The sequence below is a fragment of the Cajanus cajan genome, chromosome 7 (genome assembly GCF_000230855.2).
Source record: "Cajanus cajan strain Asha chromosome 7, NIPB_CcT2T_4, whole genome shotgun sequence".
Lineage (NCBI taxonomy): Eukaryota > Viridiplantae > Streptophyta > Magnoliopsida > Fabales > Fabaceae > Cajanus > Cajanus cajan.
This window is the reverse complement of record NC_138523.1, coordinates 56,136,569-56,161,109: the sequence shown is the minus strand read 5'-3', so window position 1 is coordinate 56,161,109 and position 24,541 is coordinate 56,136,569. Positions and strand designations below refer to the sequence as shown.

General features: G+C 27.9%; 3 protein-coding genes across 3 annotated transcripts; 1 reads left to right on the top strand and 2 right to left on the bottom strand.

Annotated features, from left to right (window-relative positions):
• Positions 1-4,445: 4,445 nt before the first annotated feature.
• Positions 4,446-9,952, top strand: LOC109793430 (amino acid permease 6). Its single transcript, XM_020352906.3, has 7 exons — positions 4,446-4,637; positions 4,740-4,973; positions 6,149-6,242; positions 6,331-6,545; positions 7,971-8,113; positions 8,216-8,443; positions 9,265-9,952. The coding sequence occupies exons 1-7, from the start codon at positions 4,541-4,543 to the stop codon at positions 9,679-9,681; spliced, it is 1,428 nt and encodes a 475-aa protein (XP_020208495.1). The 5' UTR covers positions 4,446-4,540; the 3' UTR covers positions 9,682-9,952.
• Positions 9,953-10,780: 828 nt separating this feature from the next.
• Positions 10,781-14,016, bottom strand: LOC109804542 (tubulin alpha-6 chain). Its single transcript, XM_020366395.3, has 4 exons — positions 13,555-14,016; positions 12,922-13,151; positions 11,415-11,522; positions 10,781-11,035 (listed from the first exon to the last, which is right to left on the bottom strand). The coding sequence occupies exons 1-4, from the start codon at positions 13,745-13,747 to the stop codon at positions 10,913-10,915; spliced, it is 654 nt and encodes a 217-aa protein (XP_020221984.1). The 5' UTR covers positions 13,748-14,016; the 3' UTR covers positions 10,781-10,912.
• A 1,099-nt stretch (positions 14,017-15,115) lies between these two features.
• Positions 15,116-19,885, bottom strand: LOC109795043 (pyruvate kinase isozyme A, chloroplastic). The gene is made up of 7 exons (XM_020354449.3): positions 19,197-19,885; positions 17,864-17,951; positions 17,550-17,740; positions 16,834-16,952; positions 16,407-16,650; positions 16,011-16,245; positions 15,116-15,669 (listed from the first exon to the last, which is right to left on the bottom strand). The coding sequence occupies exons 1-7, from the start codon at positions 19,740-19,742 to the stop codon at positions 15,341-15,343; spliced, it is 1,752 nt and encodes a 583-aa protein (XP_020210038.1). The 5' UTR covers positions 19,743-19,885; the 3' UTR covers positions 15,116-15,340.
• Positions 19,886-24,541: the final 4,656 nt, after the last annotated feature.

The following is a 24,541-nucleotide window of genomic DNA, read 5'->3' as shown; positions in this document are numbered from 1 at the left end:
AAACAATACAACAATTGCGTATTTTTTAAAAAATAAAGTTAATGTAATTAATTCAAAACTTTATTGTAATTTTATGTGTAGCACTTGCTAGAGCGCTTTTACTATTTTTTTATAGTATTAGTATGGCATCATTGTATTGTTATATAAATTTTTTAAATAAATATGAATATAAGTATCATTTAATTTTAAATATTATTTTGTGCAGATACAAAATAATATTATTTTCTTTGACAATCATCTTAATCATTAATTAAATTTTAAGAAGTTGATCCTTAAAAATATTTAAAGATAATATAAAATTTTAGTAACATTATATATTCACTATTATGAAGGAGAAATATTTATTTTATTTAATTAAATTTAGATATGAAATTATGAAATTTTTTTCTTAAATTTCTCCAAAAACAAAATGTCTTGATTAATAATTAAATTTTCAAAAATCAGTCTTTAATTTTTTTTTTTAAGATAATGCTATAAAAAAAAGGTTTAAAGATGTTTTGAAAATGATAGTTAGTCTTTATATTTCATTATAACTAAAAAGAAATATTTTTCATATTTGATGTTAATTTAGATAATGTAACATTTTCTTAAATTATTCTCAAAATGTAACATTATATTTTCGTAGTTAAAAAGTTTGTTACATTTTCATTGTTGTTTTTTTTGTTTTTTTTCATTTTGTTGTTGATCTTAATGTATTTTGTTTCTTTATTAACTTGCAATGGATTGAATTGAATCATTTCTTTTAATTTTTGGTTCAATAAAAATAAGAATCATCAGTAAAAAATATTTGAAATTGATAATTTTTTTTTTAAAATTTTTATCGAGTCATCAAAGAATAAATTTATAATTTTTTATTATTATTTTAGAAAAGATGATAATAAATCTAAATACATAACCAAATATTATACATACCATCACTTGTTAGATTACATACTTATATTTTAACTTTTACAACATAGATTTAGTACTCTTGATATTCACAAAAAAAGGTCTTATATAAAAAAACAAAAAAAAATTATAGATCAATTTAAAAATATAAAATATGAGACATAAGATATCAGATAATAAAATAAAGAAAAATAGCAACTACAATACAATCGTACATTATGCTCAAATGTGAACAAAAGGAATGAAATATTAAAATAAATTTTTTCGACTAATAGAATATATAATTATATATATAGCCAAAGAAATGATACCATGCACATATGAATTTTGAGAAAAGAAGAGAGTGATTTTAAAATTACAAAACTAATCTTATCAATTGCTTTACTAATCCTACTATTATCCAATATCATCCCACTCATGCCGTCCTTTATGAATGAACAGTTGTGAAATTTTTTGAAAGATAAATGTGGTAACTTGTAGAAAAACGATATGTTTAATGTATGTTCCTAGTACTTCAAAATTATATAACTTTCTTTTTTATTTGGATGCTTACTATAATATGTCTTTACAAATTAAAATTATTTTCTTTCTCTTCACTTTTCTATTTAACCAAATAAGTTATAAGAAAATTTCTATTATTTTTATCTCTTATTTTTTTTCATCAAAACAACTTAAAATTCTATTTATTTTCTTATTTTTTTTTTCATATTTTTTTTATTTAAACACAAAGTGTTTCGACAACAAAACTGTTATATTTTTAAACATGACAAAAATTTAAAGTTATATAATTATAATGTTTGGAGGATCTAATATGCAATGGAAACAAAAAGTGTAGTTAATTTTTTTCTTCCTCTAATTATTTTCCATCTTAAGATTTTAGAAAAATATTTTAAATGAAGTTAATACATGTTTTATATATATAAAAAAAACTTAATTTTCAAAAGCTTTATAATACAAGAAAAAACAAAAGAAATGAAGAGAATCTTTTGCTCTATCTTTACGCATGCACTTTAAAAAAAAAAAAAATTAAAGCGAAATCACAATTAATTAGTCCGAGCAAAAAACGTGCAATAAGAATCACTTGGAATCCTCTACCCATTGTTTTTTTAATAGAGTTGTTTTCCAAAGATTTTATGATGGATTTTGCAAGGTTTACCTTAAATCAGTATTTCACAATTTATAATTTTTTGTTATATAAAATCAATATTAAATGTATACTATAATAAAGTTTATGAATTAAATCTTTTAAGTAATAACAGAATTAATTTTTCAGATTTTTTAACATATTAAACCAAATAGTATTTTATATTAATTTTGAATTTGAATTTTTTTACTATTGTTTCATTAAAGAAAATAATGCATAATTTTATAAATATTCAAATATCTTGAAAAACTTACCTTATTCCTTTTCAGAAAATTAATTATTTAAAGAAATATTTCGAATTCTATATTTATATTATATTTTAGCATTTTTAAGAGTTACATAATAAGTATTTTTAAATATATAAATTATAATTTAGATCTGTAATAAATAATTTGTTATAATAAATTTTTTGTATTTATTAATAATTGTATTTTAAATTTATTAAATTATTTTATAAATAAATATGATAAATAGAAATTAAATTAGATAAGAAGATAAAAAAATCTAAAAATCTATCTTGTCAAATTTACTTTAAAAAATATTAATTCTTATATATTTGTTCTAATAATAAGCTATAATGCATATCAATGAAGCATTCACTAGATTTCTGGTGTTTCTTCTTGATCTCTCTTTTTATACCCATTTTTCTTCGGATTAGGGTCTCTCATCATGGACTTTGTAACCTTCCAGACCCTTACATAGCTGACTTTAGGGGTGGTTACAATCTTGTCAGATAAAAAATTGGAGATCAAACAGGTCGGTTGAAGAGTGGAGATCCATCTTTTTATACTCCTCTTGCTAATACGTTATCCATCTTCTTGAGCCTATGATTTTGATAGAGTGGAGATCCGCAATATAATAAACTCTCTGGATGAAGATCAAACAGGTCGGTTGAGTATCATTTTAATTAATGACATAAGTGAATAAGCATTTGGAATATAAGACCTTGGTATGTCATCTGGAAACTAGGACGAATCGAATGCGAGAGTATTTTTATGAATTTTTGTTAAAGAGAGTTTGTAGGAATTTTTTAATTTTTTTATATAATTTAATTTTTATTTATCATAATTATTTATAAATTAAATATAAATATTTTAAATAAATTAATAATAAATATTTATTTTTTACAATATAAATTATTTATTATAAACTTAAAAAATATATATATATATATATATATTTAAAAATATTTATTTATATAAATTTTAAATATAACTTGTATATTTAAACACAATATTTATTTATATGTAAAATTTATTATAAAATTTAATTATATAGTAAACGTGTGTATTATACAAGTTAAACAATTAGTTGAAATTTAATTTATAGACAAATATGATAAATAAAATTGAATTTGATTAGAAATCAAAAGAAATTTTTTGAAACACTTTTATTAAGGAAATTTTTTTATAAACACTCTCATATAAGATATAAATTTATATTTAATATATAATAATTGATTTTTAAAAAGAGTAGTAACAAGATAATCTTTTTAACACTTTCTATTATTTGTTAAATTTATTTAATACAACAAACTCACAATAGATATTCATTAAATAAGATATAAGACTTATTAAATTTTATGATTTCAAATATTTTTCTGTTAATAAAAAGAAAATAATTAGACAAAAAATTCAAAAAAAAAATAATGTGTCAAAATATCTTTTATTTTTTTAATCATAATATTAATATAAAATATCTATAATTAAAAGTAATAATTAATATTTATCGAAATAAGTGCATACAAGTGTTTCCTTTTAATATAGTATATTTCATATTAAAAATAAAAAAATAAAATCTTGAATAATTTAATAAAAAAAACTATTATCATTTAGTTTGCTTAATATTAATGTCTATATAATATTATTTAATTTATAAATGAAAATTATTCATTTATATAAAAAATAATATATGAATAGTTAATATATTTTTTTTAAATTTAAGTGATTAAAATATAATTTAATTATTTATTTTGACATTTTTGATTAATTAACTCTTACAACTCAAAAAAAATATTTTTTCTCCATAACAAAATTCTCTAGTAAATATGTAAGTTGACCACATGCACCCTCTCTCTCTTTTTAACTGTGATGCAATAACTGATGGACGGCTGAAATTTGAAAGGTCGGTGGTTAGTAGATATCCCGTTATAAGAAAAAGTAATGCCTTTATAAAAATTAATGTCTTGATTCAGAGAAATTATTAAATGTTCTAAGATAAGGTGATGAAACAATATTTTTGAAACATAATTATATTTTTCAAAAAACTTAATGTGGGACATTAAAATTAGTCGGGTCGAAACGAGAGCGTTTTAGCCAGCCTCATATTTAATTAATACTCCTATGATAGTGCCTTTACTTCTTAAGAGGACCAGAAATAAATACCAAATTGGGTTGGGTTTCCTTGTTCATTCATGAGTGTTACATTATAAGATAAGGCAAAGGTTGTGGTATAAGCAAATAACTTAGGAAAAGTAGCGAGAATTTTAAGGTGACAGAAGAAACGGCCATGGAATTTCAAGGTGCCAGAAACTTTTCCATAGAGTCTCCAGGAAATGATGTGTTTAGCTCTAAATATGATGATGATGGTCACGTGAAACGAACAGGTAATGCATCATGTTCATGTCTATGGATAAATTAATTTGTTTCACAGATTATTCATGTATGTCATTTAATTTTTGTGTATGTATGTATGTATGGGCATGAAGGAACATGGGTAACCGCGAGTGCGCACATAGTGACGGCTGTTATTGGGTCTGGGGTGCTTTCGCTCGCATGGGCCGTTGCTCAGTTGGGCTGGATTGTAGGGCCCACAATTCTGACAGTGTTCTCAGCCATTACTCTCGTCACCTCCTTTATGCTCAGCGATTGCTATAGGTACCCTGACCCTGTTCATGGATCCAGAAACCCCCGCTATATGGAGATGGTCAAAAATGTTTTAGGTATTCAGATTCTCATTTCTCAACGCATATGTCTTTCAATTTTTTTTTTCTTATTTCCCTCCATTCAAAGTGAGAGACTAATTTCCTCTACTGAGAACAAGCGACCAACATAAGTTCCGTTTGTTTAAACATAAAATAAAAGCGTTTTTAAATAAGTATTTTTTTTTAAAAAAAATAAATTTTAAGAAGTAGATAGAAATTGTTTCTTAAAAAAAACATAAAAGTGCTTATTTAAAAAAAAAGTTTAGAGAAGCATATCAAAAAGTAAAAACATGTTTATTTTTATTAAAAAAGAGCTTTTATAAAAAAAATTATAAACAAACATACACATAATTTTTTTAATAATATCTTCTAACAATGTTTCAAAATAAAATTAATAAATTAACAAAAAAATTAATGTCTTTATTAATGATTTTTATAAATATTATGTAATTGTTTTAATTTGGGTCTATTAAATTCATGTTTTGTAACTGACTGGTGTTTTGACCAAGAAGAAAATAAATTTACGCGGTTCCAAGGTCTAAATAAATGAATATAATTCTATTTTTTCAACTATGTTAGCAGTGTGAAAAATACTTTGTTAATGGCTATCTTTTTAATTTTTCATGTTCAAAAATCAAATCTTACAAAAACTAGTTTCACTCATACTAATAATTTGTTGATAAATATAGGGTTCTATTTAAATAATTTTTTCATAAAGTTTATCAAAAAAATTAAACAAATTAATAAGTTTAAACTATTTTAAATTTGATATATATTAAGTATCACAAATCACATTTCCCGATTATAGATTAATCTTTAGTTATTAATTTTAAAATACTTCGCAGATTATTCCATCCAAAAAAAAAAAAAGAAAACTTGACATACATAAGTTAATTTTAATTTAAAAAAAAAAATCATTTATTTTTTAATTATTTATAGAAACGTTTATCAAAACAAGAACTTTGTTTTTCATGAATCATGTCATGCCCATAAAAAAAGAAAACAAGACATTTTTTTTACGGTTATCAAAACAAGACTTGAGAAACGTGTATAATACAAATATAAAATATTAAAAATAAGAAAAATTATATTTATAATTTTATATTTAAAAATAAAGTACTTAATTTCTTAAGTTTAAAATACAAAATTTGAGTGATATGATCCATTTAAGATGTATGAGTATTGTTCTCCAGGAGGAATTCAATGCCAGCTTTGTGGATGGGCTCAGTACATAATTCTTTTTGGAACAAGCATTGGATACACCATCACTGCATCCATTAGCATGGTGTAAGAACCTAACTAACATTATAGTATGTTTATGCAAGTGGTATCATCATTTATATATATTCTAATACTCCAAATTGTTAATAAGCAGAGCCATCAAAAGATCGAATTGCTTTCACAAACATGGGCACGAAGCCAAGTGTCATGCAGCAAATTACCCATTTATGATAATCTTTGCAGTTGTTGAGATTTTGATAAGCCAAATCCCTGATTTCCATGAACTTTCCGGCCTCTCTATTCTTGCTGCCATCATGTCTTTCGGTTATGCTACCATTGGCGTTGGTCTATCCATTGCTAAAATTGCAGGTTTCCCTTTCAGATACTATTTTTTATTACATACAATAATATTATGTTTCAATTTTTTATTATCAATAAATGGTAAACACATTGATATTCTACGATTTGTTCTATAAGTATTGTTTCTCTCTATTATTTTTCAATAATGTAACTAGTGTTATCAATAGAAAATAAATACATCCATTTATTTAATTAAAATAAAAGATATACAAAAATTTAATAATTAATATTATATCTTAAAGTAGACTTACATTTCTTATAATTAAGTCAAAAAAGTATTAATTTGTTTTTTTACGAGTAATTAATTTGTTTCAAACATTTTTGCGAGAAAAAAAAAATCTTATAAATAGTAGTGTTGCCATGTTAGAATGCATATTCATGTCAAACAATAAAAAAATGTTTCTATTTTTATTTTTTTTTATATTCATAGCCATATATATATATATATTAATTATCTTTTCAAACAATAAAAATGCATATATTTTTTATATTCATAGCCATATATATATATATATATATATATATATTAGTTATTGTAATTAAAAATATTATATTTTATTATATATATATATTCTTTTAATTAAGAATTAAAATGTAAAGTTTATGAAATTATTGAGCTAAAAGAATAATGAAACTAAATTAAAATTTTATAATAATTAAATAATTTTTAATGTTTGTAATGATTCGTGCTCTGCTCGCTTCTAAATTATGAATTATTTCTTTTGTTTTATGAATTTTATTTAACATTAAAATTGAATTAGTTTTAAATGTTACTATCTATGTTATTTATTATAATTAATGAATTAATTTTCTTTCTTAATTATATAAGCAACACTTATTAGTTTTTAAATTTATTCAAGATTAATTTTTTTATACTCTTAATTAGTTACTAATTCAATTCTTATACACTCATTTATAATTGACATTAAGTATAACAACCACTTAAAGATGAAATTAAATTAAAATTTATGAAAGAATTAATTAAAAAAATTAACTTAATTATTTTTCTTGACCTTAACAGTTTATCTAATGTTATTTATAATTAGAATCGGAGGTAATATATTATAACTACATTTTATTTTATATTATTTAAAAGAAAAATTATAATCATACATAATGTTTTTCTTTCAACTCACCTTCACCCGAATTTTCTTCTTCTTCTCTCTCTTATTTTTTCATCACATTAACTATCACTTTCTCTCTCTACATTTTTTTCTGTATCTCTCCTATTTCAATCTCAATTCACCCCTAAAATGCGCTGATGATGATGAATATTACTTACTAAAACTTTTGTCATATCTTTTATATGATAAATGTGTCGAGTAATAACATTGTGTACGTGACTATATATAACGAGTTAATAAGCATGGCTTTGTTATGTGATGCATAAATAATTAAATAACATAAAACTAATCCATGCATATTGGATCATAGAGGGAGGAAACCATGCGACAAGTCTTACAGGGGTGATCGTTGGAGAAGACGTGACAAGCCAGCAGAAGCTATGGAACACTTTCCAAGCCATTGGAAACATAGCTTTTGCATATGGCTTCAGTATGGTAATCGTTGAGATACAGGCAAGTTATCTATCTTACCCAATATTATATTATTCCACTTTTGTGAGCTAGCTTCTTCTCATCACATAGTCATAATCATAAATTATTATTTTTCTTCAACAGGACACATTAAAATCAAGCCCTCCAGAAAATCAAGCCATGAAGAAGGCAACCGCCACTGGAATCTCAATCACCACATTGTTCTATATGTTATGTGGCCTTCTAGGCTATGAAGCATTTGGGAACAAGGCACCCGGAAACTTCTTAACAGGATTTGGTTTTTATGAACCATATTGGCTTGTTGACATTGGCAATGTCTTCATAGTTATTCATTTAGTTGGCGCCTACCAGGTAAAGTTGCTAAGTCAACATTATGTTTATATTAATTTCATCATTCTAATTATCATTCACCAATTAAAGGAATGATATCAACATTTTCTTTTTTCACACTTTTTTTTTATCGGTTGAAATTTATTTGTGAGATTCGTATTTTATTTAACGAAGCTTTTATACTAAGTAATAAAACACTAAAATTTTTAATTAATAGTTGAGAGAGTTATAGAGTGAGTGTTGTTTTAGGATAATTTTGTCGGCATTTATTTGAAATAATGTATTTATATTAAAATGATGTTATGTCTTGTTATTTTTATTGGGTTATTTCATACATAATTTCTCAACTATTGAAGTATGTATGTATTTTATAAATTCTTATTTTTTCTCATATTTTATCGACCTAAGACATTATTAATATCCCAACAATTTTTCTTTCAAACAAGGAACATAACTTCTCATTCAATAGAATTTATTTTTGTATTTCATTAATATCTTTTTCAGTATAATCTTTGTATATCATTTTATCACTTATCACTTTTTGTTATAATTTATTGGTTGTCACTTAATCTAACATGTCAACTTGTAGGTCTGGTAGGATTATTTTTTCATATTTACTTGAAAGAATATATTTATATTTAGAGAAGGTTATGTCTTATTATTTTTATTAAGTTATTTCCCACACAAGTATTAAAGTATATGTATATTTTATAAATTCTTATTTATTCTCTTGTTTTATTGATGTAAGACTTTATTTATATTCCATACATGTTACTTGTTAGCATTACTCAACTAGGATATCCTAACAATTAATTTACAAATTTGATTGTTTTTGTGTGCAGGTATTTTCACAGCCAATTTTTACGCTTGTGGAAGGTTGGTGTGCGAAGCGTTGGCCTGAAAGCAACTTCATGGCAAAAGAATATCATGTGAGGATTCCATTGGTTGGCACATACAGAGTGAATGCGTTCAGGGTGATATGGAGGACACTGTATGTGATACTCACCTCTGTCGTTGCTATCCTATTGCCCTTCTTCAACAGCATTGTGGGTTTGCTTGGGGCTGTTTCCTTTTGGCCCTTGACAGTGTACTTTCCAACTGAGATGTACCTAGTGCGGGCCAAAGTGCCCAAGTTTTCTGTCATTTGGATTGGGGTCAAATTGCTTAGTGGCTTCTGTTTGATTGTCACTCTTGTTGCTGCAGCTGGATCAATTGAAGGAATCATTACAGACCTTAAAACCTATGACCCCTTCAACTAAATCCTATGTATGTGTCGTTAATTAGCTCTTGGGATGGACAATTGTTTTATAATGACGATAATCATGCTTTAAATTAGCTATCCATGTAAACTATCTAAAGTCTAAAGCCCGTTATTACTAGGCTGCTCATAGTGAATTATGGGATGAACATTGTTTTAGTAATATTGTTTCGGTGAATGGGTGGTCATTATTGATCGGTTGTCTGGATAAATTTTTGTTCAAGTATTTTTATGATATATTGTTTTCATTATAATGAATTAATTGATTTTTAGTTTTCAAAAATATTCAAATTTTAGTTTTTGTTTATAACTTTTATAGCTTTTGTCTGTTTTTTAAAATATACAAATTTTAGTCCCTAAAGATAATGTTTCCCCCCTACAAGCCTAGTATTTGGATATTTCAAAAAAAGGGGTTAAGTTCATGTTTTGAAGTTAGATAAAAATCAAATTTTAAACTTTTTAGAGAGTAAAAAAATCATTAGCTCAACTCTTTTTATAAATGTTTGTCTGTTTCTTAGAAGATATTTTTTTCTCCGATAATCACTACTATGTAGGACGAAAATTTCGCGACAAAAATAGTATATTTTACTTTATTCTTTAACATATTATTCATCAGCTATAATATAGACAAGTGTCTATGTTGTTTAGTACGAAAATTTTTTGGTACTAAATGATAGTGCTCCTTCAATATTTAAAAAGCCTTTTACTTTAAAAAATCCAAACAATCCACCTTTCCGTCATTGCGCACAAACTGAGGTATGATACTTCTTGAGTTTCTTTGTTCAAATAATATATACGTATTTACATAAATTCCTTTGTAATAACAGCTATATGATTTTTTATACTGTAACCAAATCAACATATCACCATTTAATGGTCCCTTCTTTCTTTTTAACATTTGAATTTTTAATTAATGTTCCAAAAAGTATAAAACCTTCATTTCATCAGCAAATTTGTCTAGAGGAGAGCCATTAAACTTGTAACAGGAAAATAAAGTATCACAAGCAATGCTTCTTCTGATGGAGCTTTCTTTTAGATTTAAATTATACGTAGCACCTATGCAAAACGCAAAAGGCGGATATAAAGAATTGAGTCAATGATGAACGCAAAACAGATAACAAGTTCATTGGGAACGATATTTTACAATGGAACTAAATCAACAAAGACAAAGTAAACAGAAATTTGATATATGCAACTAGATTCCTAAGAGGTAAGTATGTATAGTGTTGCCTTTAGTTTAGGCGAGGTGCTATCTGAGATATCCTTTCATCTTCTAGGAGTGCGTAAGGGTCCACATATTGTGGAGGTGATATAGCCATCTTGCTTGCATCATGGACAAAAGCTGGTCCAAAATACTGCAAAAGTAATCATTTCAAACCATCAAATTCAAAGCCATCAATCACTCTTATGTATCCACTAAGAGACTCCATCCAAGAGTGAGGCTTCAAGTGTAAATCATTAAAAAAAAAAAAATGCTGTATTGAACCTTGTTGCTAATGTTAAATATAAAACCACAGGATAATCAGAAGATGTAGCAAAAATCACAAGGTTCGGCAGTATGAAATGAAGTGGCTGCTCCCAACAATTATATATATATATATATATATACAAAAACAACTGTACTCACAAATATGACCAAGATACTAACATGCACTACTTAACATGCAAAGAGTATAGTGAAGGGATATATAAAAAATTGATGCATTCATCACATCAGTTGTCAGGCCAGCTTACCAAATAAAGAGCAGAAAAGGATGCAACAATTATGAGGATCAATGGCCCAAATCCCAAGAAGAATGTTCCTCCAATTGTTAAAAGAAGTTTAGCACGAGGTATCAAGCCCTGAAATGGATAAATACATATTGATTTTTTCAGATTTCACACAAAAAAGGAAATTCCATTTTACCTAAGCATCAAAGCTCTCATCAATATAATATATATTATCAGTTCTTATTCAATGGCAATTTATTTTGCAGAATAGGATAGATTTATGTTCATATCAATCAGCCAAAAAACTCTTCATATTTTAGGCAGCGCAGTAATATTAGATGTAAAAGAAAGTGCACCAATATCTACACTGATCTAGCAGAAGGCCTTTGCATGCAATAGACCTCATTTTAATTTCTTAATACATATTCTGTTATACATACTACAACAGAGTACCTTATTATTGTTTTCTCTAAGTTATTAATGCAATGCCCATTTCAAGCTTGTCACAAATTTAGGGTGTATTTGAGTAAACAACTTAATTAAGCAGTTATTCAATAAGCTCTTATTAATTTAGAGTTTATTCATAAGCTTGATCCTGAAGCTTATAGGAATAAGCTAAAAACATATTATTTTGATAAATTTCCTTATGAAGCTTTTTGAAATAATCTAAAAATAACTGATAAAAAGTTATAAGGCACCTCCATAAGCCCAAATAAGCTCTTCCAGAGATCCCATTAGTCTCAAGCAATTACTATAAGTCATCATAAAAACCATGGAAGCTGTATTTCTATATGGGGATAAAGAAATGAAAACTTCATAAAAAGCATGTTAGCTGTATTTCTATATGGAGTTGGAGAAATGAAAACTTCAACAGCTTATTACTCTCTAAAGTCATTCAATAATCATTATTTACTACAGAGCAGATAAAGTACATACTTTTATTTTGAAATTATTTAAAACACTCCAACTCTTTCTCTCGACCAAGAATATATGGATAAATACATAGTATTTATGGTGTGACAAGAATATATGATTGTTAGAATTTAACTTAAGAAATCGTATCCCCAAAAACTATGGAAGTAGAGTTATTTATTGGAAAACTTGTGACATACAAACTTTATTTTAAAAATTATTTTAATTTCTTACTGATTCTCCGCAAAAACCATTTGAATTTTTTAAGTTCCAAACAGAACAAAGATGTGATGTTCCAAAAGTGTTCCAGCTAATATTTGAAGTTCAAAATATAACAGCCAGATCAAGTTCGATTATTTGAGTTACTAAACCAAAAACTTATAGTAGTAAAAAATGCCCGCAAAATAAAAGGCTACTTCTTTACATTCATCCCTCCGGTCTTTCTTGGTCCTCCCCATTCTTCACTCTCTGGTTTCTAGTTAATAAAAAGCTTTGACTTAGTATTCTTTCATCAACACCAGCTATTAACATAGACAAACTACGGGAACAAAACCTTTGAAACAACATAACCGATTGTCTATAAATTATTCAAGGAAAAAGATGTTGACAATGAATCAACCTCAAGACCTTCACTGTTCAGTGCCATAGATCGTTCCCTCTGATTGTCTAGACTCCTCTCAACATTGGTTGAGACAGCATTTCTTTTTGGTAAACCTCTATCTTCTTCATTCAAATACAACTCTTCATCAAGTCCATAGTTGCTTTGTTTGTAATCATCAAGCAATGATGTAGGAGTCATACCTCTCCTCTTCAATTCCTTCATAAATAATGACTCCGGAGGCTCTTCACCTGAAAACACAAAAGAGGCAATATGAAGCCACAAAAAGGCAACGATAGTCACCTGATGTTTCTGTTTAATCACTTGTAAATTATAATCTGAACCTCTCCGCCATAATATCTACTTACTTATCTTGCCAAAACATAATAAAATACAGTTTTTCTTGCTAACCAACACAAATGAACACGTTGAAGACACAGAAAAGAAAATGTTTTTGTATTCTGCTAAGGAAACATAGTGAATATCACAAATACCCATCATAGCAGAGCTAGAAAATTTTAGTAATCTTCTGTATTATTTCAATTTAGCAATAATTCTATATATATTTTTTTTAACAATTTCGAAGAAACAATCATTCTTCCCACTAAATGAGACATGAAAATATAGATTTCATAAGAATAAAAAAAAACTTGCCATTCTTTTGGTTATTGTTCTCTTGAGAACTACAGCAGACCCTGAACGTGGAAGAATTGGAAGCGGTGAAAGATTCCAACTTTGCGATCCTTTTGTTGAAATAGCACGGTAGGTGATTGTTCCACGCATATTTTCTGGGAAAATTGGATTGGGAGAGGGAAAGTTGAGAAAGGGTAGGTCTCAAAGAAGCCATAACTAACTAAGACACCAAACTTGGAAGAGAGAGACCCAAATGGACGAAAAGGGATTTGAAAAGGCTTATTCTAGTCTCTAGAGCAAGTGGTGCAGAGCCTGCAGCAGCTGGAGAAGCGCAGTTTAGACTGAGACAAGGGCGGTGGCTAATGTGCGCCGTGGGTTGATCTGCTTTTGTGGCTAGAAAGAACTAACAAGTGGTGGATTTGCGGTCAGAGGCTGCTGACAACGTAGACAAAATAATCATGATTTTTGTTTAGCAAATAGATTTTCTTCAACATTTATTTATTCTCACAAAATCCAACCATTCTGTTCCTTCCACGAAAATATGGCAAACTATTTCGACTCTGATGTTATGCACTTTGTCTTTTTTCGGGCAAAATGTACAAACATGTCTATCAACTTTACCAAGAATAGAATATGACTTAATCACGTAAAGTTATTTTTACATTCAATCAATTATATCACTTGATTATGTCATATCACTATTAAAAATAAAATAAATATATTTATAATAATATAAGAAATATAATTAATTACTAATATAATTTTTTTTTATATTAATAGTGTATAAATAATTAACTCTAAAAATATAATATTATTTTAATATGTTAGTTGCATATAATAATGTTTACTTTTTATAGATAAAGTTTATAATAAACTAAATTTTAAATGTATAAATTGTAATTTAAAATTTGTATTGTAAAGATATCTTTAAATATATAAAATACATTCTATATTTTAACATGAACGGTTTAAATTATAACAAAAGGTTATTTTTTTAACTATTAACATTTTAAAAAAATTATTAAACTTCAATTTAAAATATGTATGTATATAATATATATATATATATATATATATATATGTTATTTTATTTTTATTTACTTTAAGTGGCTTTCAAATTTTGTAAAATTTATAAATTTATTTATTCACGATGAAATTCAATATCCAGGAGAAACCCCTTTCCTAAGAATATCATGGAAAGACGAAACTGAGAATTAGATTTGCGTGTAAGCTGAGATTCTGAGAAGCTTGCTACTGTAGTACTTTGTTGGTGCTCAAGGCAAGCCACTCCATATCGTAATCAATCAAAGTTGATAAATCAAGTATAATTACGATATAATCGTACGGTCTTTTTATTAAACACAAATTAATAATATTATCTGTTTTTTTTTATAAAATCTAAAAATATTAAATTAAATTATTTCTCTTAATTCAATAAGTAGTTGATAAAAAAATTTATATTAAGAATAATGTTGGGATAAAATATAATTTGGGACAAATTTAATACTATCAACTAAATTAATTCAAAAAAATTAGATAATGAAGTGTCATTAAAAAAATAAAAAAAAGATCAAAAGGAGTATTAATGCAACTGAAGCAGTGACTTATAATGGGTAATTCACGAAGTGTAATTCACAAGCATCTTTTGAAATGGGTTTCAGAACTTGCTAGAGTTCTACAAATGAGTATTTATAAACTTTGTTGTTTTACATAAGGACAAGAAATCCACAATACAATATTACTTGCCCTATCCCAAGCTTAGAAAATACAGAGACACGTGTCATTCAAATTTTTGCAACCTTGCGTTTTAGATAACAGTCTTCACCTGAATTGACTGGAAAGCCGTAGGAGTGGAGCGTGTGGGAGCAACATCTGAGACAACTAGAACAACATCCCCTTGGCTGATCAATCCTTTAGATTTCATAAGTTGGACAGACTTTGAGATGTTAGATTCAGCATCATCTGACAAATCAACAAGAAGGGGTACAACACCCCATTGCAAATTCAGAGCCATGCGAGTACTCTCATCATTGGTGAAAGCAAAGATAGGAGGATTCGGGCGGTTGCGCGATAGAAGTGATGCCATGTGTCCATGCTTTGTGTACACAAAGATGGCATCCACACCAAGGTTGTTGGCTGCACCAATTGGTAAATTTTATGATTACACTCCTGCTACTATGCAGAGAATTCATAATGGCATCACTCATATATGCTTGTTTATATAAATTTCTTTAGAAGTTATTCTAGAAAAAAAAAATGAATTGAAATAAAAAAAATTTATAAGCTAAAATCAATGTATAAGTTAAAAATAAGATTATAGAAAAACTAATAGAAAGGACCTTTACAAATTAAATTATGCTTAAGCTAATTTTAATTTATAGAAGAGTTTATTTCATTTTTTTCTTTTTATTTTTCTCTCTTAAAAATAAAAGTTTCAACCATGATTAATCACAAGTTGTAAGAAAAACAAGAAGTACCCATATCAACAGCACAATTGCATATTTGCTCAGTGATGCATTCGGGCAATGATGCTCCAAGTTGATGGTGGTTGAGAAGACTTTGTCTGTTTTCCTCCCGACTCCATGATTCCATTCTACTGCTAGTCATATCCAAGACTGCCAAAGCTTTGCGTCCATATGATCCAATAGCAGACTCACCAGACAACATCAAAGCATCAGCATACTGCCGAACTGCCTCAGAAACATCTGCTACCTATTGCATAAAAGCAAATATTCGTAAGAAGTAAGTTCAGCAATCCAATAAGGAAACTGGAACCAGGTCATCATAGATGGGAATTCTGTTGTAGTTTCCTAGTAACATTTCTTCTCAATCAAGTTGATAATAATCATCCTGGATGTATGAGTTGATTTTACCTCAGCGCGTGTTGGTGTTGGATACTCAACCATTGACTCAAGGAGCTGAGAAGCAACAATTACTGGCTTGTTTAGTTGTCTGCATACGTAAATTATATCCTCTTGGACTGTAGGAATCTGTTCAAGTGGTATTTCGACCCCTAGGTCACCTCGAGCCACCATGATTCCATCAGAAGCTCGCACTATTTCCTCTAGTTTATGAAGGGATTCTAAACTTTCTATCTTTGCCAAAACTTTAATGGATCTGAAACAATCATATAATATGTGGTTAACATCAGTATTCTCGGACAACAATGACAGAGAGGAAGCTGAAAACCGAAACTAAAAATTATACCAACATCTTTTCAGAGGAGTTAAAGATTACATTCTATTGTTAAAACTTAAAAAACCATATAAATGGTTCTTTTGTGAACTTGTGCTTCCTTACTTGGTTGACTTCGTAGAGAGGTACTTCTTTAGATCCTTTACAGAATCAGCGTGATTGACAAAGGATAAGGCAAAAAAATCGACTCCCTCAGCTATACCAAAATCAATGTCAGCCCAATCCTGTGGATAAATACAATATGAATTCAGAATGAAAAAATATAAGGGAAATATACTCAATTCATTGATATTATTCAATGAATATGAAAAAAAAGGTTCGTGCAGAAAAGAAAAAAAAATCATTATCAGTCTTAGTAAATTGAGAATACGATAAATTCAATTCTGAAGAACGTAGCTTCTCTGTATGCTCACTACACTGCCACTGAAACTTGTAGAAATATAGCTTTGTCTGAGGAGAATTTAACAAACTTATTGCATTTATGTTAGTTAAAGGAACATCAGACAAACTTCCTGATTCTGAATGTTCCAAGGAGCAAAACATGGGACTATGGAAGGAATAATATATTAAGCTATTCATCCATATATCGACAAATACAAGAGCATGAATTCTTGAGGCATTGTGTTATTTCATCATATTTATAAATTAAAAAAAAAAATACCAAACATTATTTCTGGCAACAATTGGCATTGTTAGCTACTTTGCTTAAGGAGGATGCTTCCAGAAATTAAGTTATATAAAGTACTTGCAAAACTCTAAATTTATTATTCATGATCTCCATTAAATGAGCTTGGGGGAAGAAAAAGCTGCAATATGTATACCTTAGTTGATAGAGTAGGAAGCTTGTTTTTCCCCCTTACAAGCTTTCCCTCTCTCCAGAAACTAAATTTCGCTCCAGGCAGGAAAAGACCAGCATCTATGCACTTACAATGCAAATCATTACCAGTCTTTTCAGTGACTTCAAAGCATGCCATTCCACCATCAATAACAAGTTCATCACCCACTTCAATACCTGACAACCATTAACTAAATTCAGTATTCACTAATGCATAACACATCAAGCTGTCAAGAGATAAATACATTACAAAAAAAAAAAGGTTGACTCTTCACTCATTTAGTAAAACAACGTTATCACCTTCAGAAAAACCTCTGTTGTTTGTTTGAACAGTGAATGGGCGAGAACCCTCAAAATGCTCAGCAGTAAATTGCCAAATCGAACCTTCCTGAGATTGAAACAAAAAATACACAACTTTCAATCGTGCATGGTTCCAAATCCAATTCAGCTAACTAGGGGTGACCATGGGTCTGGGTCAACCTGAACCACCAGAACCAAACCCAAGGAGAAAATTAGGATTGGTTCAGATTTTAAAATTGTAGACTTTATGAGATTGGTTTGGTTATTAGGTCTTGGTGCATGGAACCCAAATGATTTATTTCAGGTTGTTAATTTTTTGTTTAAATATTCATTTGGTCCCTTTAATTTTATGAACTTTACTTTTTAGTCATTATAGTTAAAAACATTCAATTTAAGTCCCTATATATTTTTGTTACCTTCTAGTCTTTGTAGCAAATAGACGACAGAGACTAATAGGAAACAAAAATGGTACATATAGGCACAAAAATTGAATGTTTTAACTGTAAGAATAAAAATGTACAGTTTATGAAATTAAAGGGACCCAATGGGTATTTAAACATAATTTTGTTGGCTAAAAACACAGTTTAGCCTCTATACCTGTCAGTGTCACATATTCTCAATTTAGTCCTTATAGGTAAAAACTTATTTAACCAGTCTCTATAAGAGCAAATGTTACTAATTTGGTTGTCTTGACGCCATCTCTAATGGTATTATGTTGATCATTAACCCCATAACCTATCCTTAATATGGTCCCTATATATGTAATACATTTTTAATTGGACCCTTGTGCCTGTGGCACATTCTTAATTTGGTCCCAATAATACGGTCCAATACATAAAAGCTTATTAAACCGGTCCCTATATGTATAAATGTTAATGGTATTGATCCATGCCGTCATGACACCGTCATCTCAAACGAATTGCGCATTCTTAATTTGGTCTAAATATTAACGGGACCAAATTAAGAATGCATAAACAGTTAGATACGGCTTCATGATGGCAAGGACCAATCCAACAACGCTTTCACATATAAGATTTAATAAGATTTTATATACAGGACAAAATTGAGAATCGGCAACATAATTTAGATTTTAGTAAGCTATTATATACAGGACCAAAAGTACTAAATTGTGTGTTTAACTTTTTTACCTAACTGAACTGATTAAACCAACTAACATACTAATTGATGTTAATACATGGATAACTCACTAAGTTTTGATCTTACCGGTGCCTACAGCCAAGTGAGCCCACCCTTACAGCTAACTCCAATAAGTGTGATCACACAGGACTAGCTAGCACAAGACTTCGACAATAACAGAAACATAAGGCATTACCTCTACTTTAACCGAGGAAGGAGCTCCATGATCAACAACATGAACCTGACTACCCTCAGTGTCAATCATCAGAGAAACAGAGAACCCTTTCTCCTCATTCAGCTTCTTGATCTTCCTAATGACGTCACGGTGCCACTCCCTAGTGCCATGGCACATGTTGAGCCTGGCAACGCTCATGCCTCCCAAGGCCAAGTGCTCGAGATCCTCCAATGAGCTGCAAGCAGGGCCAATAGTGCAAACGAGCTTGGTCTTCCTCAACCCTGCAAACCCCTTCACCGTTAAATCTCCCTCGGAAACCACGTCCAACCCAAAAGCACCCTCCAAAGCCTCTCCCTTATTTGACCCCTCCACACCCACTTCCACCGCTGCACGAACCTTCAAGTTGAACCTTTCGTTTCCTTTCCATTTCTCTCTGTTGAAACGAAAACCGAGGCTAGTGACTTGGCCACCGCCGAAAACCCGATTGTTGAAATGGAGGGGAGGGTTCCCTGCAACACTCACCACACTTAGATCGCTCGCTGAAGCAACCATTGACTTCAAAACCATCGCCTTCTTGTTGGAAATGTGGTACCGAAGATTTGAACTTTACCACGATTTCGATGTGGGGTTTTAAGGGTTTTGTTGTGAACTCCGCCAATGTTCGGACTTGGATTTTGGCTGCGGAAGGGGTAGTTTACCCAAAGCCTGAAACACAATATTTATATTTAATGGAAGACAAATGGGTATTTTTTTTTTTTTTTTTTTTTTGAGAAATTCTATGGTACCCATCTTATTTAAGAAGGTACCGGTACAGTTTTATATTTTATATTTTTAGTAATTTATTTAAATAATACTTATGATATTTTATTCTTTCAAATTTTAAATTATTTAGTCATTTTATTTTTATTTTATATATTCTAATTTATTTATAATAATATTATTATATATTTAAATAGTTTAATTTTAATAATTTTTTAACTATATTTTTATTTTTTTACTTAAAATTTTTGAATTTCTATATTTTAATTTTAATAATTTTTTAAGTATATTTTTTTTGTCTTTTTATCTTAAATTTTTGAATTTCTATATTGTAATTTTAATAACTTTTTATTTCTACTATTTATTAATTTTCTATTTTTTTTAATATTTTATAATATTATTGAAATCTTATAATTTTAATCTCTATAATTTTATCTTACTTTTATTTTATAAGTATAATTTGGATTATTTATTTTATAATTAAATTAATTTTTTTTAAATCTTTTATAAATTTACATAGAAAAATATATTAAAACTCCTCTATTTTTTAGGGTACCATAGTAATTCCTTTTTTTTTCTACATTTTTTACGTAAGGACATAAAATTATTTAATATCCATTTTTAAATAGTATTAAACATCGAATAAAATATATAAATGTTTTTTTTATTTAAGCACGAGGTGGTCCTGACCAGGAATAGCAGGTTCTTTATGTTTTCATTATTTGTCGCATAGTAATATTATTGTACGCCGCGTTAATTAGTGTCTTTATAAGTTTTTAAATTAAATATGGGATTTTAATATATATATATATATATATATATATATATGTAATTTAAATGATTTTAATTTTTATTCATCAAAATAAAAATTTATTACAATTTTAAAAAAATTATGTTAAATATTTTAAATTAATTTATATTATTTAAATTTTCTTAATAAATAAATAAAATAAAAAGTAAAAACACAGGATGGCTCCAAGTTTTCACTTTGTATCAAAAATAAAATTTAAAATTTATAAAGTTCATATAAATAATTAAATATGGAATAATAAATATATAGTTTTAAAAATTCTAGAAATTATTTTAGTTTAATTTATTATAATTTTTCTGTGTTTTCTGACAAACACATAACTTAATTGTGTTTTTCACGTGTAAGGTTAACTATTAAAAATTATTAAAAAGAAAATATACGTGGCACTAAAAAATGTAGAATTTATCAAACTGGGCCGGTGGATGAACAGCCCAACTAAAAGGAAAGAAGTTGTCAGTTATTTTCTTGTATGAAGCAAAACACGAGGTTTCTGCTCAATGTCGTGTGCCCCTCTGATAGTACTGAAACGAATACAGCATATACTATCCAACCAGACAAGCGGTCTCTACAATTTAAATTTATAATTTTCGCTGAATCTAATATTAATTGTACATTTTAATAAATTATTGTCGATTTTATTAAATGTATGTTGTTATCTTCATTGTTATTTTTATATTTAGAAATTTTAGAATTAAAACATTTCTTATAAATTTTTAGTTATTTCAAAAATTTCTTTGAATAAAAGTTTAGTCTGACCTGTATAAAAAATGATTCTTTTTGTAAATATAAAGTTTAGCATTATTTTTTAATTGTTTTAAGAAAAATATTAACATTCAAAATATTTTGTCAATATTGTTTCAACCATTCATGTTTTGTTTTATTTTTCGCAAGAATAGTACAACTAATTAAATCTCACTACTCTTATTAAGTTTTTTCTTTATTGTCAAATATCAATGGGGTATAAAGAATTTTTTCAAAACTTAAAAATTTTGTGAATTATTCGTAATCATTACTCAAAATTATATATTTTATAAATTAAAATAACAATTTTAAAATTTTAAAAAATACTACCTTTCCACCACGCCAGACATTATTAAAAGTAATATATTAGAACACATAACAGCACGTGAATTAAGAAAGTTTAGTTCAATCTATTAAACAATATGGATGAGTGGTTGCAACTCCTTATATTGTGTTGGATTTTTATTTATTTTAAGAAAAGATAGCAGCAGCATGTGAGTCTGGTGCACGAAGTGGGTGTGGTTAGCAACAGTGAGCATCTCCATTCTCCAAGCATTTGAACTTTCAGCAAAGGTCCCCCAACTTGGCCACATGATAAACGACAAGCCAAAATAATGAATATATATATATATATATATATATATATATATATATATATATATTATACTGCAGTACCCTTCTAAGGAAGTCTTGCTCCTACGTGTTAGATAGATTTTTTTATATATACATATAGATATTGATACATACCAACACATGTGAATAAGATACTACTATCATATGCAATTTAGTAAAGAATTGTTACGTACGATATATAGAGAATGAAGCTTTAATTTCACAAACCAAACTGTTGACATTGTCAAGTTTTATTTCTATTTACAAAAAGACAGTGCCATATGTGACATCAACAAATACACATCGACATGAATTATAATTAAGCACAAATTATACATGAGAATCATATTATAGTTAAGAAAATTAATTTGCGTACCGACTTTGTTTTTTTACTTTTTGTCTTGTAGCATCCAATGTCTTGTGTGAAGACAGTTGTGGCCTAAATTCTTCAAAGACCTTTTAGCAGATAAAAATGCTATCTATCTACCTATGTTTTGGATTAGCAACATGCAGTTTCAAACTATATTTTTTGAGAAGTAACGATCTTAGTGTTACTTTCTTAAAAAACTTTCTATTATGAATATGCCGGTGTTGTCTTAGTCACTCTTATATTTGTCATTATATTCATCAAATTATTTGTTATAACACAAATTCTAATATAGTCAATAAATAATTGAGTTTTTTTATATAAGGTTTTAAAGTCTCATGTCAGGTAGTTTATTAAAAGATTAACAAATAAATAATTAAGAATTAAGAATAAAATTATAATTGAATTAAATAGAATAGTTTCTAAGTATAATTGTTATTTGATGGAGATAATAATTTTAAAAGATTATAAATATTTACAAATATAAAATAAAGTTTCTTGATAAAAGAAAATATTTTTTCAAACTTTAGTTATCACAAAAGATTGAGAGTAAAAAAGAGAGTAAAAGGTAGAGAGAGTAAAATCTTGATTTTCTTTTCTCTAAAGAAAAATCTCACTACAAAAGAAAGGTTATATAAAAGTTTGAGAATCTATATTTCAAAGATTCTAATAATTTTCTGTATTGATAGTGTTAAAATATCAGGACATATGTCTTTAACATATAGCGCTGCTTGATTATTGAGTGTATCTCTGCATCGAAAATTTTAATTTCTGACTATAACCACGAAGTATCTTAATACAAACTAAAAAAAAAAAAAAAATTAGCCATAAGTATCGTTACGATGAAAGGCATTAAAATCAATATAAATTGTGATATAAGAAGTGAGGTGAATATTCTTTTTCGTCACTTCAAAACCCATTTCATCACGCAGCCATGATTATTTGCAATTTCACGAAACTAGTCATTTAGCCAAACTACTTACACTTCATGCATACCAAACTTTCGGAGATTTCAAATTCGTTTACTCAAATTAATTTTGTTTCATTTTGTTAATTGAAAAAAAAACTATATAATACTTGTTTTTCTCATAATTGAAGATAGAATTCTGCAGAAGTTTATGTGGATAATTTGGGGGGTAAATAGAATCCAATGCCCCAATTACTTAATATTATTCTGAGCGATGATTCATCGCATCTCAACCAAGACAAACGACAAGGGTGTACGACTAGGAAGAGCAGGTTCCAAAAATGTTTTCAACTGTGCTGCTCCTTGGACTCATGTAAGGTCACGAGGGATTTAAGCTCATCCAAAAGCCAGAGTTAATTATATATATCACTGATGTCACATGCCATGCAACAGTTTCGTATAATACTATATTCTAAAATTTGAATCATGAAAAGAAAGTGGATGACGGAATTTGAAGAAAAAAACAGATGCTATATTAAGTCAACTGATAAATAGGATAATTTGGAGCATGTGACGAATATGGATCACGTTGCTGCTTCTATCTTTCATTCAAAAAGAACAACAGTGTTTATAATATGAACCTATTTTACCATGCATATATGTCTCTAGAAGACTAAAACTGAGTATATATATATAGAAAAATATTAGATTATTATGTCTCTTTCAAGAGGAAAGGGAAGGAAATTAATGTCAGTGGGTCAGACATCTCTTAGCTCAAACTAGCTACAATATTTGAGAGCATATACAAGATCAAGAAGATTGCAAATCTCTAGTTTTGTCCTAAGTTACCCAATATTATCTACAAACGTTGGTTGGTTTTAAGTCTAACTTGGATTTTTTAAGAAATCCTAAAATAAAACAAATTAAAAAAAGGAAATCAATGTCAATGAATTGACTTGATGTTGAACTTAATAAGCACACATATTTAGGAGAGGGTTTTATAAGGCCCAATTTCCCGTTGAATGTCAAATTGGGGTGGTAATGAAGAGTTTGGCCCCCAAATCACGCATTTACCTGCTCTAACTTTAAGCATATTCCGAGACTATTCTGCAAATATTCTTATTGCTTGCATGTGAAAAGTTAACATTGACCACAGAGGTATGAGTTGT

Coding starts and splice junctions, on each gene's coding strand:
- LOC109793430 (XM_020352906.3), top strand. CDS start 4,541: ATGGAATTTCAAGGTGCCAGAAACTTTTCCATAGAGTCTCCAGGAAAT. Junction 4,974..6,148: donor GATGGTCAAAAATGTTTTAG/GTATTCAGATTC, acceptor ATTGTTCTCCAG/GAGGAATTCAATGCCAGCTT. Junction 6,546..7,970: donor ATCCATTGCTAAAATTGCAG/GTTTCCCTTTCA, acceptor ATTGGATCATAG/AGGGAGGAAACCATGCGACA.
- LOC109804542 (XM_020366395.3), bottom strand. CDS start 13,747: ATGGCTTCTTTGAGACCTACCCTTTCTCAACTTTCCCTCTCCCAATCC. Junction 13,152..13,554: donor GAACAATAACCAAAAGAATG/GCAAGTTTTTTT, acceptor TTGTGTTTTCAG/GTGAAGAGCCTCCGGAGTCA. Junction 11,036..11,414: donor CCTTTTCTGCTCTTTATTTG/GTAAGCTGGCCT, acceptor TTACTTTTGCAG/TATTTTGGACCAGCTTTTGT.
- LOC109795043 (XM_020354449.3), bottom strand. CDS start 19,742: ATGGTTTTGAAGTCAATGGTTGCTTCAGCGAGCGATCTAAGTGTGGTG. Junction 17,741..17,863: donor CAACAGAGGTTTTTCTGAAG/GTGATAACGTTG, acceptor AATGGTTGTCAG/GTATTGAAGTGGGTGATGAA. Junction 16,651..16,833: donor CTCTCTACGAAGTCAACCAA/GTAAGGAAGCAC, acceptor TGATTGTTTCAG/ATCCATTAAAGTTTTGGCAA.